Source organism: Malaya genurostris, chromosome 3 (genome assembly GCF_030247185.1).
Source record: "Malaya genurostris strain Urasoe2022 chromosome 3, Malgen_1.1, whole genome shotgun sequence".
Lineage (NCBI taxonomy): Eukaryota > Metazoa > Arthropoda > Insecta > Diptera > Culicidae > Malaya > Malaya genurostris.
The window spans coordinates 114,969,870-114,989,173 of record NC_080572.1 but is presented as its reverse complement, the minus strand read 5'-3'; the positions used below and the strand labels follow the sequence as shown (position 1 = coordinate 114,989,173).

The 19,304-nt window shown below is 35.4% G+C and overlaps 2 protein-coding genes across 2 annotated transcripts in view; one reads left to right on the top strand and one right to left on the bottom strand.

Annotated features, from left to right (window-relative positions):
• Positions 1-19,304, top strand: part of LOC131433935 (uncharacterized) — a 47,629-nt gene that overhangs the window by 3,192 nt on the left and 25,133 nt on the right. The window lies entirely within an intron of this gene.
• On the bottom strand, positions 8,066-9,557 carry LOC131434918 (uncharacterized). Its single transcript, XM_058602202.1, has one exon. It carries the CDS (start codon positions 9,542-9,544, stop codon positions 8,171-8,173), a length of 1,374 nt encoding a protein of 457 aa, XP_058458185.1. The 5' UTR covers positions 9,545-9,557; the 3' UTR covers positions 8,066-8,170.

Below are 19,304 nucleotides of genomic sequence, written 5' to 3'. Positions count from 1 at the left end.
GATTATGCAGCTGAATTAGTATTAACACGCTAGAAGATAGCAATACCTTATTTTAATATATATAGCTAATAAATGTCTTACATGAAAGAGCAATTTTCAATGAAGAAAACACAATGTTTGAACACAATTTAAAAAATTGAAAAAAAATATCTCCTCCACCATTTTTTTATAAACATGCTCGAAAGTTTTTTCTATCAAATGAAAAAAACAGATTTTTTTCGTTTGCTCCAATGTTAGATATAGCAGTTTAAAAATGATCTGTTTTTGAACTAGTTTTGCTCATAACTTCGGTTCAGGAAACGCTACCTGAATGCACTAGTCATCAAAAAATTGGTTTCAATAAACTCTAAAAAATATTCAAAGATACCAAAAACGAGAAGTGAAAAATAAGAAAGCTAGTGGAAAAAATCTGATTTTTTCAGGAACACCCTAAGCTGCTCTATTAAAATAGCTGTAACACTAAAACCGTTAGAGATACTACAATAGTGTTTTCGGCAAAGTTGATTGATATAAGTTTTCCTACAATTTTGCCGAAGGGTGCAGTCCTCTATTTCAACACATACGGAAAATAATCTTTGCATCACCCTAATAATAAGAACCACCCTAATATTTCAAGCATCAAAATATGGCTCATCTTTCACTGATTATGTGTTCTGAAGACATCATAGCTCTAAAGTATAAGGCTAAGCCACAAATGTTTTTGTCCCTCTAAATTTTGGTTCCGGACCACTATGCATTGGAAGGAGTTTTTTGTGGAAGCAGATTTTGTTTGAAACATTTTTTTTGATTTATTATATCAATCAAAGTTATGGCATGAACGAGAAAATGGTCTCCTACGGAAATTTAAAATTCTTTGTTAAGCAGTCAAAATTAATTAATCAAAAACAAATTCGTTAGATCTTCAATATCAATTCCTTTAAATTCAGGTACCAAAACGAATTTTTTCAACACCCCCTTCACTATTCTGACTAATCTTTCTGCTTGAACATTACTGGGAGGGTTATACGGTGGATTATGTAATACTTTTATACCCGGGAAGATGTAAATAGCAAACAAAGATCAACATATCAAACAAATACAATAATAACAAATTTTGCCATCATATCTTGTCTTGATGTTTCTGTGTTGTCATAACAATACATGATATTTTCGTGATATTTAATCTAAGGAGTCGAGAGATTCTAATTTGATTTATTCTAACTTGATTAGGTACATATAAAGTACTGTTGAATAAAAAGCATCGCAATAAGATAAGTTTAATACTTTTGATATTTTTCAATTCAAAATGATAGAATATAAAATATAAAATAAAAATATAAATTCAAAATGATAGACTATAATGAATCATTTGCAAACTCAATTTCATGTCAACATAGCGTTTGTCAAGTTTTTGTTTGCCAACCATTTTGCATGTAAGAGATAATTTATGACATCGGTCTTCCTTTACTATGCTCACCAGGGTGCATTTTTAAAATTTCACAACACGAAAGTGTAACGAAATTACTCCAGATTTGATTTCTTAATATTTTTTTCTCTGTTTGAGTATTTTCTCTAGTTCTTTCACGAAAGAATGGAAAAAGGTGTAAGATTGTTGTTAGTATCATGTTTATTACATAAATATTGTTTAAATAGTGAAAAAATAGGTCCAAACACGAAACATCAAACTCAACCGAATCTATAAATAGACTCTATTGCACATTTGCTAGCATCAACCTATGAAAATCCATGAACGGAGACACATCTAGTGCGCAGATTGCCATCTACATCAAAAAAGTGGAACTACACCCGGCATTATTGAACTGGTGCTTCAGTCAATGGCGAATATGAGGTTCCGTTCCTCAAGCCTAAACGCAGAGAAACAACAACTAGTTCTTGTGAGAGCGTTTCTGCTGTTGAACGTTTTCAGTATGAGTTCCGCTTCAAACAAGAGTGATTGCATCATCCAGCTTCTGGTCGTTTGTATTGGAGCAACAAAAACGAAAAGTGGACAACAATGGGGAGTGTTATATAAAATCAGCCGTTCTAATGGCTCTAAATGTTATTTAAAGAACTATTGAAATTATTTATTTGCAAATCGAAGGTATAAATCATCAACTTAGTGCAAATCTAGAATAATTTGATCAGCTTTGTACACTTTTCTCTGTGCGAAATTCGCACCTAACGAACGCTAGCAAAGCCAGTTTCTCTTCCAACAAGAGCGATTGCGTCATCTTGCTGGTGGTCGTTTGCATTAGAGAAAAAGAAAACGAAAAGTGGATGGGGAACATTACACAAAATTGGCTCTAAATGTTATCTAACGAACTACACTCAAATAACGTAAACTTCTTTTACGAACCAAATCCCAAATAAAGTAAACTTGTTTTACTAACCTATTTCGAAAAAAGATGTTTATGCATATAATGAAAAAAGATTTCCAGCTCATTTATATTCCATGGTAACTACTACAATATGGGTATTTTCGAAACAGGTTTAAAAAGTATATGCCGAAAAACTATGTTTGAAGTGATTCTGAAATTCAAGTTGGCGACTTCCGGTTTCTTTATATTCCGTGAAAACTTTTACAACATGGGTATTTTTGGCATTCCGGCTTATGTTGTCATCCTTTATAAATTAATAGATGGCATGAAAAAAGGAAGAAAAAATCCAAGGTACATGGGATAACAACATAACTATTTCAGAAAAATTCAACTTTAAAGATTTCTGTGTATGTCTCGTATACGTTAAAATGTCGATGAACTACAAATCTGACTTTGGTGATAATAGGAAGGATATTGAAATTCTTATTTGATGGCGTAATGAAAAATATGATATTTTTTTATTTCGAATGCAGAATTTTTTTTGTACTTGATTATAATGGCTTTAACTATAAGGTCATTTGTCTCCCGAGTCAGACAAACTTTCTAACCCTATTTGCGGGGCTCGGAAATCGAACCCGGATGGACTGTGTGAAAGGCATTGACTTACCCATCAAGCTATTCTTGTCCTCCTGAATGTTGCATTATTTGTTTGACTCAAAGATAAATTGTTAATTGGCGAGTACTTGTGGATGTCACCGCGTTCGACACTGTTTTTGGGTACCGCATTCACCCCATGACACTATTTTTTATGCAAAATTGAATTCATGCTAAATTTTTTTTTGCTGTTGGTCAACTTCTTAAGCAAAATTTTATTTCGCAAACGAAATTTGAAATATCTTAATTTTCCGATATCCGAATCCTAACTTGACCGGTATGGGCCGGGTTCGGGTACAGTCAATGTGGCGCAGCCTCATACCCAAAACCCAGATGGCTCGAAGACCTAAAGCTATCGCCGCAACTTCATGCAAGCAAACCTGTAATTCGCCCGTTTGTCCGGTCTATTCAATTTATGTTTATTTACCTTAGAAATTAACAAGTGGCAGCAAGATTTGAGCAGCGCACGCATCGAAGTGAACGACAGTAGACATATGTTATATTTTCTGACCCCCGGGTAACGGATGACAACCGTTGTCTTCTATCAGTCGGTGTTGAACAGTCGTTCGCATCGCACGCGTATAGCTCTTGGCTCCTGGAAATTTTTTCTGGCTGCCTAGAGTTTCATTGATTCAAGGCTTTGGTCTTTTTAAAGGCTACCTGAATCACTAACAGTCTTTTTAAAGACTAACAATTAGTCAGCCTTTCTCAAGACTATACAAAGAGTGATATTAGAGTGACTAAGTGATCAAAGAGTGATATTAGAGTGACTAAGAAATTAATCAGCCTTTTTTAAGGCTAGCTAGGAGTCTAATCGAAGACTAATTTAGCCTATTTAATTAAAAAATTCATTCATTTCTAAAAAAGCCTACGTCCAACCGGAAAGGCAACAAGCCTAAGGCTAAAAATAATTCAATACGGAATAAATCACAATCCGTTATTCAACATTTTTCTAATAACATTCACGATCTTATAGAATCTGAATGTAAAAATAAAAGACAACGGACGGAATTCCCTTCCGTTGATTCTATGCCATCTAACAATATTCACGAGATTCTTCCTAAATCCGATTGTAGCGACATAGAAGAAAATTCTTCAAAAATTCCCAAAATGGACGCTTGTCGTTCTGGGAAGAAACATCAATCTATGCCACCAGTGACGGTGATGATTTCCGACTTCAATGCATTCCGTACTGAGCTTTCTACTTTTCTCCCGGAAGTAAAAGTCTCATTTCAAATCGGACGAAGAGGAGAATGTCGAGTCTTGGTTGATGGATTGGAAGATTACGAACGTCTTATTCGATATTTGCCCGAAAAATTTCATAAATTTTATTTATATGATATAAAATCAGACAGACCCTTCAAGGCTGTCTTGAAAGGCTTATCAAATGATCAAAGTATTGATGAAATTAAAAATGAACTAAAAGAAGTGCTTGGTTCTGCCCCTTCCTAAGTAATACTTATGAAAAAAGAGCGAATGGTACTTCTAAACCACGCTCTGAAATTTCCCATGAACTTTACCTAATACACTCCAATCAAAGTGGTGTAAATAATTTGAAAACTTTAGAAAAAGTACGTTTCATTTCCGACATTAAAATTCATTGGGAACATTATAAACGGCATAATCGTATTGCAAGCTTAACGCAATGTCGTCGTTGCCAAGGCTTCGGCCATGGAACCAAAAATTGTCATATGGATATACGGTGTTTGAATTGTGGTAAATCGCATTCGAAAGACGTTTGTCCAATCAATGAAACCACTGATAAATTTTCATGTTCAAATTGCAATGGAAATCATAAATCCAATTATTTGAAATGTCCTGTCAGGGAAAAAATTGTAAACGCTCGTTCGCTTCGACAACAAGTCAAATCAACGACCTTAAATTTACAGAACATACCTGAAAATCAAAAAACCGTTACAAATGCCACGCCTAATTCTTCTAAGGCACTGATTTCTTCGAATTTAAAACAAAAAAGAGGTACGCCTGCCAATTCGTCTTCTAACGAAAACAATTTATTGACAGGTAGATCGACCTCGTCATCATCTTCTTCAAATGTCAGTTATGCTAGTATAACAGGTAGAAATCTACCACCTATTTCTTCTAATGTAACTAATCAAAACACAGGACCGCCTTGCAGTTCATCTTCTAACGAAAACAGTTTATTAATAGGTAGATCGGCCATATCATCTTCTTCTAATGGCAATCTACCTACAAATATTCCTTCAATGCAATTCGCTTCTTTAAATGAAGTTGATTTAGACGATATAACTGAAAATAAAATGATCTACCTATAGGATCAACTTTTTCAAATGATCATCCGAATGAATTCGACTGCACCACTTTTTGAAGCATTTCAAATCGGATGGCAATTTGCAAATAATATTATAATGAATTTGAAATTTAACAGTTATGTTAAATAATTATTTGAATATTTTAAATTGGAATGCTCGATCTTTGAAATCGAGTGAAGATGAATTTTATAATTTTCTCAAAGTTCACAAAATTCATATAGCCATTGTGACAGAAACTTTTCTTAAACCAAATGTCAAATTGAAAAGTAATCCACATTATGTGGTTCATCGATTTGACAGGTTTACTGGAATGGGTGGTGGAGTTGCCATTTTTGTCCAACGGCAAATTAAACATCGAATTTTACTATCTTTCAATACTAAAGTTATTGAAAGCTTGGGAATCGAAGTTGAAACCATTCATGGAATTTATTTAATCGCTGGAGCATATTTGCCATTCCAGTGCACCGGCGAACAATTAAATTTCTTTAAAGGCGATTTGCAAAAACTTGCAAGATATCGATCGAAATTTTTCGTAATAGGGGACTCAAAAGCTAAGCATGTCCAATGGAATTGTAGGCAAAATAACAGTAATGGTAAAATACTTCATAATCAACTCTCAGCTGGTTACTTCACAGTTCTTCATCCCAGTAATCCTACTTGTTTCTCTTCCGTGAAAAACCCGTCTACAATTGATCTGGTTCTAACAGATCAAAGTCACATTTGTAGTGAACCGATTACACATGCTGACTTTGACTCAGATCATCTTCCTGTAACATTCAGACTTTCCAACGAAGCTATAATTAATCCAATTAGTTCTATATTCAACTATCATAGAGCTAATTGGTTGGATTACAGATCTCACATTGAAAATCATGTGGATCATGAAACTATTTTAGAAAATGCTGCGGACATCGACACAGCAATTGATAATTTGAATCATTATATTATTGAAGCTAGAAATCTTTCAGTTCCCAAAGCTCAAACTAAATTAAATTCTCCTATCATCGATGACAATCTTCAACTGCTCATTCGGTTGAAGAATGTTCGTCGACGTCAATATCAACGTTCTCCTGATTCTGCTATGAAAAACATAGTTAAGGATTTACAAAAAGAAATTAAACATAGATTTACTCTTTTGCGAAATGAAAATTTCGCTAAAGAAGTTGAACAAATTAAACCATATTCTAAACCTTTCTGGAAACTTTCTAAGGTTCTTAAGAAACCTCAGAAACCAATTCCTGCTCTCAAGGAAGAAAATTAAATACTTCTTACGAATGGCGAAAAAGCTCAAAAACTTGCTCAGCAGTTCGAGAGTGTCCACAATTTTAATTTGAACGTTATGAGCATATTTCAACCCAAGTGTTATCACACGATGACATTATTGAGACGAATTTTGATGAAATTAAATCAACTAGGAAACTTAAAAACATAAAGGCTCCTGGTAATCATGGAATTTTTAATATTCTTATTAAAAATCTACCCGATGTTGCCTTGAGACTCCTGGTTAAAATTTTCAACAAGTGTTTTTCATTAGCTTACTTCCCAAAAAGATGGAAAAACGCTAAAGTAATTCCTATCCTCAAACCAGATTAGAACTCAGCAGAAACATCAAGTTATCGACCAATTAGCTTACTTTCTTCTATCAGTAAACTTTTTGAAAAAAATATCTTGTTGAGAATGATGTCTCATATAAATGAGAATTCAATTTTTTTACCAGAGCAGTTTGGATTTCGTCATGAACATTCAACTACTCATCAACTTGTAAGAGTTACGAACATGATAAAAGCAAATAAATCTTCTGGGATATCAACTGGAGTTGCTCTTCTAGACATAGAAAAAGCAGTGATTTCCAGTTTTCTATTTATTTGATCAAAATGATTCAAAATTATTTAACTGATCGTACTCTTCAGATTAGCTATCAGAATTGCTACCCGTACGAGCCGGTGTTCCGCAGGGTTCGAGCGTAGCTCCAATCTTGTATAATATTTTCACTTCTGATCTTCCAAATCTACCCGCTGGTTGTCAGAAATCGCTATTCTGTGACGACACAAGTCTGTTAGCCACAGGTAGAAATCTAAGAGTGATCTGCAGTCGCCTACAAAGAAGTTTAAATATTTTCAGTGATCACTTGTCAAAATGGAAAATTAAACCAAAATGCAGCAAAAACGCAAATTATCTTTCCTCACAAGCCAAGAGCTTCGTTTCTTAAACCAAACAATAATCACATTCTCAAATTGAATGGCTTGGAACTGACATGGTCTGATCAAGCTAAATACTTAGGTTTAACGTATGACAAAAAACTCACTTTCAAGGATCACATTGAAGGAATCCAGGCAAAGTGTAATAAATATTTTAAATGTTTATATCCTCTTATAAACAGAAATTCTAAGCTCTGTCTAAAAAACAAATGGTTAATTTATAAACAAATTTTCAGATCAGCCATGCTTTATGCAGTACCAATTTGGTCAAGTTGTTGTTCCATCAGAAAGAAAACGCTTCAAAGGATTCAGAATAAAATTCTGAAAATGATTTTGAAGCGTCCTCCCTGGTTTAGTACAAATGAGTTACACAGACTCACAAATATAGAACCATTAGATGTAATGTCATATAATATTATAAGCAAATTCCGACAAAAATCGATGCAATCTTCAATTGAATCGATTCGCTCTCTGTATTAGTTAGTAAGTTAGTATATAAGTTCCTTTTCCCCATTACACAATACAAGTAGGTTTAGAAAAAAAACCGTTGCCTTCTATAATCCTCAATAACAGTAGCAAACATTCAAGTATAAAGCATAAACACAAAAAGAATTAGTGGGTTTTTCATAATATTACTGCATGTGTTTATTTGAGAACATAATTATTAAAAATATATTCACGAGTATGTTTAAATATTTTTAGCAACAGAAAAATTTTACTTCATGCGAAATTAGGCCGCCATACTGCAAGACGAATTTTGTGACCATTGACAAAGTTGTTGTCTTTCATCAAATTGAAGTCCTAGGGGACAAACAAATTCGCAAGCATAACCACTAAAGCACTGATAAAATTTAGAGCAACTTTCATGTCGAAGCAATAACTTCCTTGGCCCATCTATGGAAGTACATCGTGCGTCTGGTTTGCAACCGGCTGAATTACCAGATGTCGGTGGTGTTTCGGAAGATGGTGGATTGGTAATTGTTTCCCATGATAAAACGGAATGACATGGTACGGTTGGATCACAGCATGCAATATTTGGAAATTCACAACGACCATGGGCTCTGCTGAAATGTTGTCCCTGTGGACAGGATAACTGACAAGCTTTTCCGTGGGCACATTTGTAGAACAAATCGCAATTCGTGTGCGGTAAATGTGTTGGATTCATTGAATCCTCATACAGAGAACATCGTGAATCATACTGACAGTTGGTAGAAATGGAGGTAGAGCCAGTACAGGCTACTGAAGAATCGCAACAAGCGATGTTGGGATGGTCACAAGCTCCTGATCGTGCATTGAAATGTTGACCCGCTGGACATAACAATTCACATGCTTGTCCATTGAAACATTTGTAAAATCTCTGACAGTTCGTGTGCTGCAATACAACAGGATTGTTCAGATCGTCATTTATAGGACAGCGATTATTTGTGAAGCATGATATCGCCACGTTCTCCAATGTTCCTATTTGGTTCCTTTGGTCGAACTCGTCGGATATAGAAGGAATGTTTTGGTTAGGGATTCGCATATCATCATGAAGTGTACAGGTCAACCCTGGTATGCATTGATTATTGTTTCCTATGTTCATTTGATCCCTTCCTTCAAAGCCATTGGACCGAGGTGGAATGTTTTGATTAGGGAGTTGGTTTTCATTATCAAGCGTGCAGTTAATCCCAGGTAAACATCGCTCATTGTTCCCTGTGTTTGTCTGAATTCTTTCTTCAAAGTCATTGGTTATAGGTGGTACATTTGGATTGTGAGGTCGATTTCCATCGTTGAGCCCGCAGTTCAATCCAGGTATACATCGCTGAGCTTTGCATACCACGTTTGAATCACAGCAGGCTTTGTCCGGCCAATCGCACGCTAGCTCCCTTGGATTGAAATGTAGTACTCCCGGACACTGATACTCACAAGCTCTTCCGCTGGAACACTTGAAAAATTTAGTACAATCCGTATGAGGTATCAACACAGCCGAGTCCCCATCATCGAATCTCGGACAACGGAAATCTGCAGTACAAGAGCGCTCCTCCGGGCATGTTTCTCCAGGACTGCAAGCTTTTGTGTGTGCAGCCAATAGGGAAAATAAAATTATTTTCAAAAAAATATTCATTCTGTTCTTAACGACCAAGTTAAACTGGTTAAAAGCAAAACATGTGTATCGTATTTAAGTCCTTCGAGAAACATTCGGTTAATGATAAAATCGTTAACGTTGAGTTACTTTACGATAAAAACGAAAAATTGAGGGGTACATTGCTAAGACAATTACTGTACGACAACTTGAATAGAAAATATCTATAGACCCCTCGCCTCTTACGTAAAATACTATTTCGTTAAAACGCGTGCCGCAATAACATATCGAGTTAATGCTAGAACATTCGTCATCAATTGTTGCAAATGGTATCCATGTTTCTTATCAGCTAAGTGAGGGAACATGTTTTTTTAAAAGTGATAAGAGTGTGTTGTTGCCAATTTTGTGCATTTCCTTCAAAATTTTGCTTTGATAAACCGTTATCAGTCAAAATATTTCTCGAATTCGAGTACTTTAAAGGTTATTAGTAGTCAACGAACCTGTATATATCTAATCAAAACATTACTTCAACTTGACTTATTACTAGTCTGAGAGAACACATTCGATTGGTTGACTGACATCAGAGTTAAATGGAGCTGCTGTGGTAATGTTGTCGACAAATATAAAAACGATACTGTCGATAAGGGTATATACATTCCGATAAGTATCGTTGCTTGCGTACGACCGGCGACCAATACGATGAATATGGAAGAAGTGAGTTTCTTTCGCTAAAATATTCATTGAAAACTTCGAAAGACTCATCGTTTCTCAATCTTAGACCTTGTGTTTTGACTATGTGACAAAGAATATTTATCATTATGATATGCTCTCAAACAGGCTGAGTACTTAGATGCTACTGATTGTACTGTACATATGCTTCGACACATCGAAGAAAAAACAGAATGGACGAATTTGAGTTAGTTACTGAACGGCTGTGTAATGTACCCCATCAGCTTCCATCTCGGATTCAACATCGTTATTCTGCACACCGGATCTTCTTATCGCACACTCGAGTGCTATATAAAACCACAAATTTGAAAATGCACCTCTCTGCTTCAATCTATCTTACGTCACAAATGTACTGGATATCACACCAACTATCACAACGTTTGATTTCGATCAAGTAATAGTAGTCACTACTAAGTGATCGGTTGTCGTCTCGGTTGTTGATGTTCTCGAACAATATTTGCTAGTATCACTGCACGGACAAAAATCTATTGCCGGTACCATGATTTTTTAATCATGAAATCATGAACCATGTTTTCTCATGAAATTTCATGAGCAAAAGGATTGAGATCATGAAAATTTTCATGAATGATGTGCTATTGTTCATGATATCAATCGTTTTGATAATGAAATCACGACTTATTATTCATGGTAGACATGATTCATGATTTTATGATTTTTAATCATAGGATCTGAGAGGACTATAAAGTTAACAAACTACATGATGAACAGGAGCGATTGCTATATTCTGTTGTCTCGACGGAATCGATGAAACCGTTATTCAGATGTGGGTTACAATTTTATTCATGAAATTAGTGCGGTGAAAGATCATTTTCAAATGAGTATTATTAGATGGAAATGAAATTAATCATCAGTATATCCCTACTCACTCATTCATTCATACTTTTGTTATTATACTCAAATGAAACTCACAGTTGTTTATAGTAATTTTTTTTTACTTTTTTATTTATGACTTCTGGTCAGTCAGTAATTTTTACTTTTTTCGGTTTTTGACGATATCAAACTAACTAGAGATTATAAGAAGAGAAAGAATATGAAATTATAGAGCCATAGTACTCAAGGAAGAGCAAGGATGTGAAGAATAAAGTGCGGAAAAATGAGACGTGACAAGGGTCATTTAAGTAAGCAGAAGGCTTCTCGTATCTAAACTTTTACCTTCTACCAAAGGAGTCGAACTCTGGCATCTTAGCGATATGAGTCATCCGAGTCTCTGATATGTCAAAAAGTAAAGGCAAAGGTCGTTTGCCATTTACTATCCGAACCGGCTCGAATAGTAAATTTGCAAAAAATAGTTATTCTGTAGTTGAAGTTTTAGCTATCATGATTGCTTAACTTTTCATATATTATCTTGAACCAATTCAAACGTTTACCTTATTTGAGAGGCGCTCTCTCACTCAATTGAAAGGGAAATACGGTCGAAAATGCCGTGCTCGAGAAATCATTATTTCACTGGTTTCTGTTTTAAAAACGTGATTAATCCACCTAGCAGTGAGATGATACCTTTTTTTATCAATCCGCATGTGTTTTTTGCATGGATATTCTTAGGTGTTTTAGTTCTCACGACATTATTTTAATTATCGTCGTTTTAAACGGCAAATTGAGATTTTAATCACTCATTACCCTGTAATTTCGAAACTGCAAATCGTATCGAATTTCAATCTTAATGTGTGACAATCGATTGAACATTCCATGAGATGTCGAAGTATGTTCCACTTGAGAGTTTTTCGTAATTATTTATGGTACTTCCAGAGCCGGTATTCAGGAGCTAGCATAACCCAAAATGATTCGTATGGCCATAAATTAATACGCCAAACAATTTACATCTTCTATATCGGTATCAATTTTAAAAACTCATCATCTGTAATTCCAGAATCGGATTAAATTCACCAATTTTGTATGGGACCTTAAGTCCTTTAATTTGAATTTTTGTTTTTGAAGTTCGATTTGGCCTTTTTGAAAAAATGATTGAGCTTTGAGAAACGATTCGAGTTCTAAAATCGGTGTAGCCGAAATCAGTGAAATTCACCTGAGGAGTGTGTAGACATCTTTAAGAAATTGTTGTACGAATTAAAATTTGGGGGTACATTCCGAATCGAAAACTGAATTCCGCCTAAACTGAAATAAATTTATTTCGTAATCGACTATCCAAATCAACAAACCCGATAATCCTGATTAATTTATGTTAAATGGACATTCTTATACTAATCTCCTAAACCAGAAATCGGATCTGACTAAATTTTATAGGATTTTAAGACCTCTCATTTGAACCTTAGATCGGTTCAGACATCTCCGAGAAAAATGAATTGCATTATTTTAATTTCGTTTCATATATCATCCTGTGGTTCCGCAATCAGAACTCGGATCCAAACGTAATTCAGGAACCTTGTTTGGGAGTATACTAATTTTCTGAGTTTGTAGAAAACGGTTTAGCCATCTCCGAGAAAATTGAGTGAAATTTTTTGTCACACACGCATTTGCTGATCTCGACGAACTGATTCGAAAGGTATATGGGTGTTATGTTTTTCCATTTATTGCTGTAAGTAGTTTAAATCAATATAATTATGGAATTACTTTCAACTCGAAAATGCTGATATCATCTGGTTTACATATGTCATATTCGAACGATTATGTTGAAAAAATGGTACCGTGCTAAAATCGGTCCAAGGCACATTGTCATGAAAAAGGATGCTGTACACAGTCTTTTTGGTACTTAGAAACAATTGTATGTCACGGTATGAAAAATCGTGTTTTCCGTTGCTCCCAAGCATTTCTTTGTCGTACAGCGCTCAAAACTTCTACTGCTGGAATAAGGGGAAAAGTCGTTTACACAATAATTTCGATATCTGCGTTAAAAATGGACGGATTTTTACAATCTATGGCTTGTTGGATAGCTATTACCGTGCGGAATCTAAGTCTGAAAACATATTCTGTTTTCAAGATCAATTGTGACAGATACTGTCAACAATCTGAAAAATTTGACATAAAACTCAATTGACAAAAATTTGACGTATAACTCGAAAAGTAAACATCCGATCTCAAAACCATTCAATAGAGTTTTGGGTGACGGGGAGACCTTTCATTTGGGACTAGTTTAATCAAAATCGGTCTAGCCATCTCTGAGATCTCGACCTCTGAGTTGACAACACACATACAGACACGCACACACACACACACACACACACACACACACACACACACACACACACACACACACACACACACACACACACACACACACACACACACACACACACACACACACACACACACACACACACACACACACACACACACGTACATTTGCTCAGTTCGTCGAGCGGAATCGATTGATATATGTCATTCGGCTCTCCGGGCCTCGGAAAAATTTTCTAAAGTTTGAGCGAATTCTATACCTATTTTTTATATTTATAAAAAAAGGTAAAAATGCTGTTCCAATAAAACCTAATCTTACTCAATTTCATACATTTATGAAGATTTTTTCATGTTTGATCGTATTTTACACTAAAAAACCTATTTCAATACACCCAGTGGTGTAATGATGCCTTTGTCATATTTCTCACATATTCTCATATATAAATGTGTGGTATTCATAAAAATAATTTTAAACTAGTATAACCTACAAAGTTAAACAGTACTTAGGTCGGTTAGGCCATGTCTGAGGAAACGAAAAGAGGTACTTCCGAAATCGGAATCTGGGAACCGGTATAGACGAAGTTGCTTCGAGAAAAGTGACTGGGATCCATTTTTGAGTCTATTGCTACACTCTTCGGTGTTCCCAAGAACAAGAAAAGCCATTTAGAGGTTATACTATTTTGTGCATTGGGCACATAACCGATTTCTATACTTTATGTTTCGTCATCGACTCGTCAGTACATAACAGTTTATGCTGAACTGTTATGTAACCTAGCAGTTCAAAAGAAAAGCCAAATTTATGTTTGGCAGTCTACTGACAATGACTACCGATTGGAATAGTTTTGAGGCAAATTTAGAATTTATTTTACTTTTTATTTCCCGTGCTTCCGGAATCAGAAAACGAGAACCAGCATAGCCGGAATCGGGTTGTTTGATTATCTATTGATAATGGCTACCGATTGAAATAGATTCGAGGCAAGTTAAGAAAGTTTTTTTACGTGTTTTATTTCGCCGCTTCAAGTGACGGTATCCAATTTTAAACACACTTCACCATAGAATTCCGGAACTGGAAGTCGGATCCGGATGAAATTTGGAAGTTTTGTATAAGACTATGAGACCTTTCATTTGAATCTAAGTTTGTTGAAATCGGTCACGCCATCTCTGAGAAAAGTGAGGAAGTAATTTGAAATAAGAGTTGCGGAACCGGAAGTTGGATCAAAATAAAATTCAGGAGCTTTGTATAGGACAATTGTACCTTTAATTTGGAAGTGGGTATAAGACCTTTCATTTGAATCTGAGTTCATGAAAATCGGTTCAGCCATCTCCGAGAAAAGCGAGTGCAAAAAAAAGTTACATACAAACATACATACACATACACACACACAGACATTTTCGTACTCGACGAACTGAGTCAAATGGTATATGAAACTCAGCTCTCCGGACCTTGGTTAAAAAGTCGCTTTTCACAATGATAGCATAACCTTTCTATATGAGAAAGGCAAAAAGTAGTAGTAATCATTTTGAAATCGACTTTCTTCTACTGCGAGTTTGTTTTCATTGCTGATATCTATTAGTACAATTGAATAAACGAAAAAATCTTTGCAAATCACTACTGCCGATATGAAAATTTTCGGAAGTATCCTCCTTCCTTTGGTTCCATTTTTCATTGGCAGGTGTCGCTACCGATAATTCAGCTTTGCGACAATGTGCCAATCAGAAGCTAACGAAACCACACTACTGCGTAATAGATGACGGGACATGTGTTCGCGTAACTGTAAGACTGTCAGAGTAACTGTAACTGTAAGAGGTTTACGTCAGAGTGAGCGCGGGACGCGAACCGAAGCGAAGCGATTCAATGTGATGTACTGTTTTCGCATCGCATTCACTATGACAGGTTTGCTTAGGTCAAATGTAATTAACTCTCACGCATGTCCATACGCTTCGCGTGACGCTTTCACTATGACACCAACCTAATTCAAGCTACCGGTAAGTTCACTTTGATGGACACCGTCCGAGCGGTAACCTTTGACACTTTGCTTCGATTAACTTGACTTCGGATAGCGAGAAAGAAAGACCGTTCACCACTTCTGATCTTCCAAATCTACCCGTTGGTTGTCAGAAATCGCTATTATGTGATGACATAAGTCTGTTAGCCACAGATAGAAACCAGTGGTCTGCAGTCACATACAAAGAAGCTTAAATATTTTCAGTGATTATCTGTCAAAATGAAAAATTGCACCAAATGCAGCAAAAACGCAATTAAATATCTTTCCTCATAAGCCAAGAACTTCGTTTCTTAAACCAAACAATAATCATATTTTTAAATTGAATGGCTTGGAATTGACTTGGAATATATTGAATGTTTATATCCTCTTATAAACAGAAATTCTAAGCTCTGTCTAAAGAACAAATTATAAATTTATATACAAATTTTCAGACCAGCAATGGTTTATGCAGTACCAATTTGGTCAAGTTGTCGTTCCACGTTGTCACAAATATAGAACTATTAGATGTAATGTCACATAATATTAGTATTAGTTAGTAAGTTAGTATACAAGTTCCTTTTCTCCATTACACAATACAAGTAGGTTTACAATTTTCACTACACAAAAATCACAGAATTGTGGAAGCAAATGATGTCTTATTGGTAATAATCTAATCATGTATATAATAGGTCTGAAAAGTCACCACTCGTGGCTAAACACCCATTTTAAATAATAATAATTTATTTTCACTCATATTTCAATAAATATTTATTTAAAAAAAGTCCGTTCTCGATGAAGAATGCATAAAGGCTCTGCTTAGCTTTTTAATTCCGTTATGTTTCCCGTTTTACAGTTCATAGTGTGGATATTACAATTCTATCTGTTAAATTGTACAACAGTGATGTGTAAGGTAAGTATAAATTTCAGGTATAGGCAAATAAAATACACAATTTAGGGCAAGTATGAAAAATTTTTAAATGTTGTGAGGTAAGTGTAGTAGTTCATGTTTCATTTCACTTGGAACGAAAATATTAAGTGTGAGCCGTTATAGGGAGTGTATCGAAAATAAGCTATCAACATACATTTGTGTTGTACGCATGTATTTGTGATGGCTTTTTATACTCAGATCACAGCATGCTGTGCGTTTGGCTTTCAGCTTTCGTTTGTTTACTTGTTTGTGCGTTTGAAATTCTGCGTTTTAAAAATGTCGCGTATTGAAAAGGTAGTGAAAATTAAGGTTCTGGACACATGGTTAAGTGAGAAGGGTATTACTATGCGAAAATTGGCGAAGTGGAATTCATCATGCCAGTGTTCAAACCATCATTAATAAGTTTGGGGAACACTATTCTTTGGATGAGGAAACTGGACAATAAAGTGGTATCTCTAGCCAAAAAAGCAAGAACAAGTGTCGAAATGATCCAGCGAATCAAGAGGCGAAATCACCTGAAGACCTTCAAGAAGCAGAAAATCTCGAAACAAAGTGTAGAACAGAAGAAGCAGCAACAAGGGTTCGGAAATTGTATTCGCATTGGGGAGGATGTGAGCGATGCGGACAGGTCGATTCAAGTGGAGAAATTCGGTCGAAAGGTACTGGTATGGCAAGCAATATGTTCCTGTGGTTTGAAGTCAAACATTTTTTACACTACCGGGACTATAAATGCAGAAATCTATCGATCTGAGTGTCTCCAGAAGAGATTGCTGCCTTTATATAAGATGCATAGTACACCTCCATTGTTTTGACCGGATTTAGCGTCGGTCACTATGCCAAAACCACTGTCAATTGGCTTGCGGAAAAGGGTATAAATTTCGTTGGGAAAAATAGCAATCCACCAAATTGCCCTTAGCTTCGACCCATCGAACGTTACTGGGCAATCGTGAAGAGGGTCTTCAAAAAGACTGGTAAGGCAGCTGGAAACATGCAGGAATTAAAAAAAATTTGGGCTCAAGCGTCCAAAAAATGCGATGCAACACTTGTCCGGAACTTGATGAAGAGCGTTCGATCAAAAGTTCGAAAATTCGTGAAGGAATAACTTAAATTTCATCCGGTTTTCATTATGTTCAAGTTTAACCTCGTACAATAGAGGATCAATTTTTAGTTTGTATAAAATATCGTTTTTTTTATCATAATTTGAAAGAAAAATGTGTGGATAGCTTATTTTCGATACACTCCTTAACATGTTTAAAATCGAATTGTCAAATAATTCAACTGAAGTAAGCGTCCCTGAATATACATTTTTAACCCTAAAACGCTCTCGTGACATTTTCTATACATAAACGCTTTTTGGGTAAATTGTTACCCCAGAATTGAAGTTAGTCTAAAATTACTTAATTTCAATGTAATTACAAATGAATGGTACACTTTCATTCCAAAACCTATTGCAAAGAAGCCTTTTTAATAATATTTGAGTTTGGTAAATTTTTCTACAACGAACTGAGCAAATGTTTGTGTGTGTATGTGTGTATGTGACAAATAATGTCACGCGATTTTCTCAGAGATGGCTGAGCCGATTTTCACAAACTTAGATTTAAATGAAAGGTCTTATGGTCCCACCGATCGCCGTTGAATTTTATCCCGATTGGACTTCCGCTTCTGGAATTGCAGGTTGATATGCACCAAAAAATGAAAAAAAAATTGTCACTCACTTTTCTCAGAAATGGCGTTACCGATTTTCACAAACTAAGATTCAAACGAAAGGTATTATGGTCCTAGGTCGCTATTGAATTTTATCTTCATCCGACTTCCGGTTCCGGAATTACAAGGCAATATGTGCCAATCTATGAGAAAATGCGCACTAAATTTTCTGGGAAATTTCTTAGCCGATTTTTACAAAGATGCAAATAAAAGGTCTTGAAATTATTTTTCCGACTTTTGGTTCTGATATTACAGAACAATAAGTGAAAATGTTCAATTTCATGAGGATTTTTTCAAAAGTGATGGCGAAACGAGGTGCAAATGTTTATAAAATTTACAGATAAATTCATCCAGTTAGCAGACTTTCTTAGTTAGCGGATGTATACAGGCCAGCCAGATCAATTTTGGCCCGAGTGGGTAGTTTGCCCCCTTAAAAGAGTGGTCGACTGGGTTGCTATTGTTCATGAATGGAAAGGAAAACTACAAATAGTTTTGTGATTGATTTATTACTGCGTGTAAAAGATCTGGATATAGACAATAAAACATTTGCGCAATGCAAACACAGAGCTGCGCTTTGCATTTCTCATAATAAAGTCATCTAACAATTTTTCTAAATCGAGTTTGTCGGTTATGTCGCGATGACATGTAAAATAGCACCGTTATTGAGTCGATTTTGCAACATTGTTGTTCTTAAATACGTTTTTAACCTCAAAAGAATAGAAAAACTTCGTTCATATGAACAAGATGAGACTGCTACTGTAACAAGTAGACGAACGAAACGCACAAACTCTGGAACAAGACCTCTTATCCATTTATATTTTATGAGTTATCTGCAACTCCCCTCATACTAGTTGCCTGTTCATATTGCCTTTTCAGTAGTTGCAAAAACATACCCTCCTCCTCCTTGTCAAAAGCGTTCTCGTAAATTCTCCCAGTTTCATCGTTATTTGCTGGCTGGCCAACTGCAAATCTTTCCATAATTAGAAAAATCATCAAGGAAATCGAAAAATATTCGTTGTTTCTTATTTCGTTCATGATTTCTGAAAATACTGAGGTTGCCAGTAGCTTGAGAATTTCATTTTGACTTTCACTTAGTTGGCTTACCACATTCACAGTCCAATTTATTTATCGGTTTACACTAGCTCTTGTAATATTATTCTAACAACAATAGTCTAATTAAGTTTGTGGGAATATATTCAGATATATTCATTAAAAATGTAACATTTATGTTTACCAAATGAAAAGCGTGACTTGAGACAGAGGGTTCAAAGTGATATCCGGGTAGAGTTTTGAAAGAATACATTCT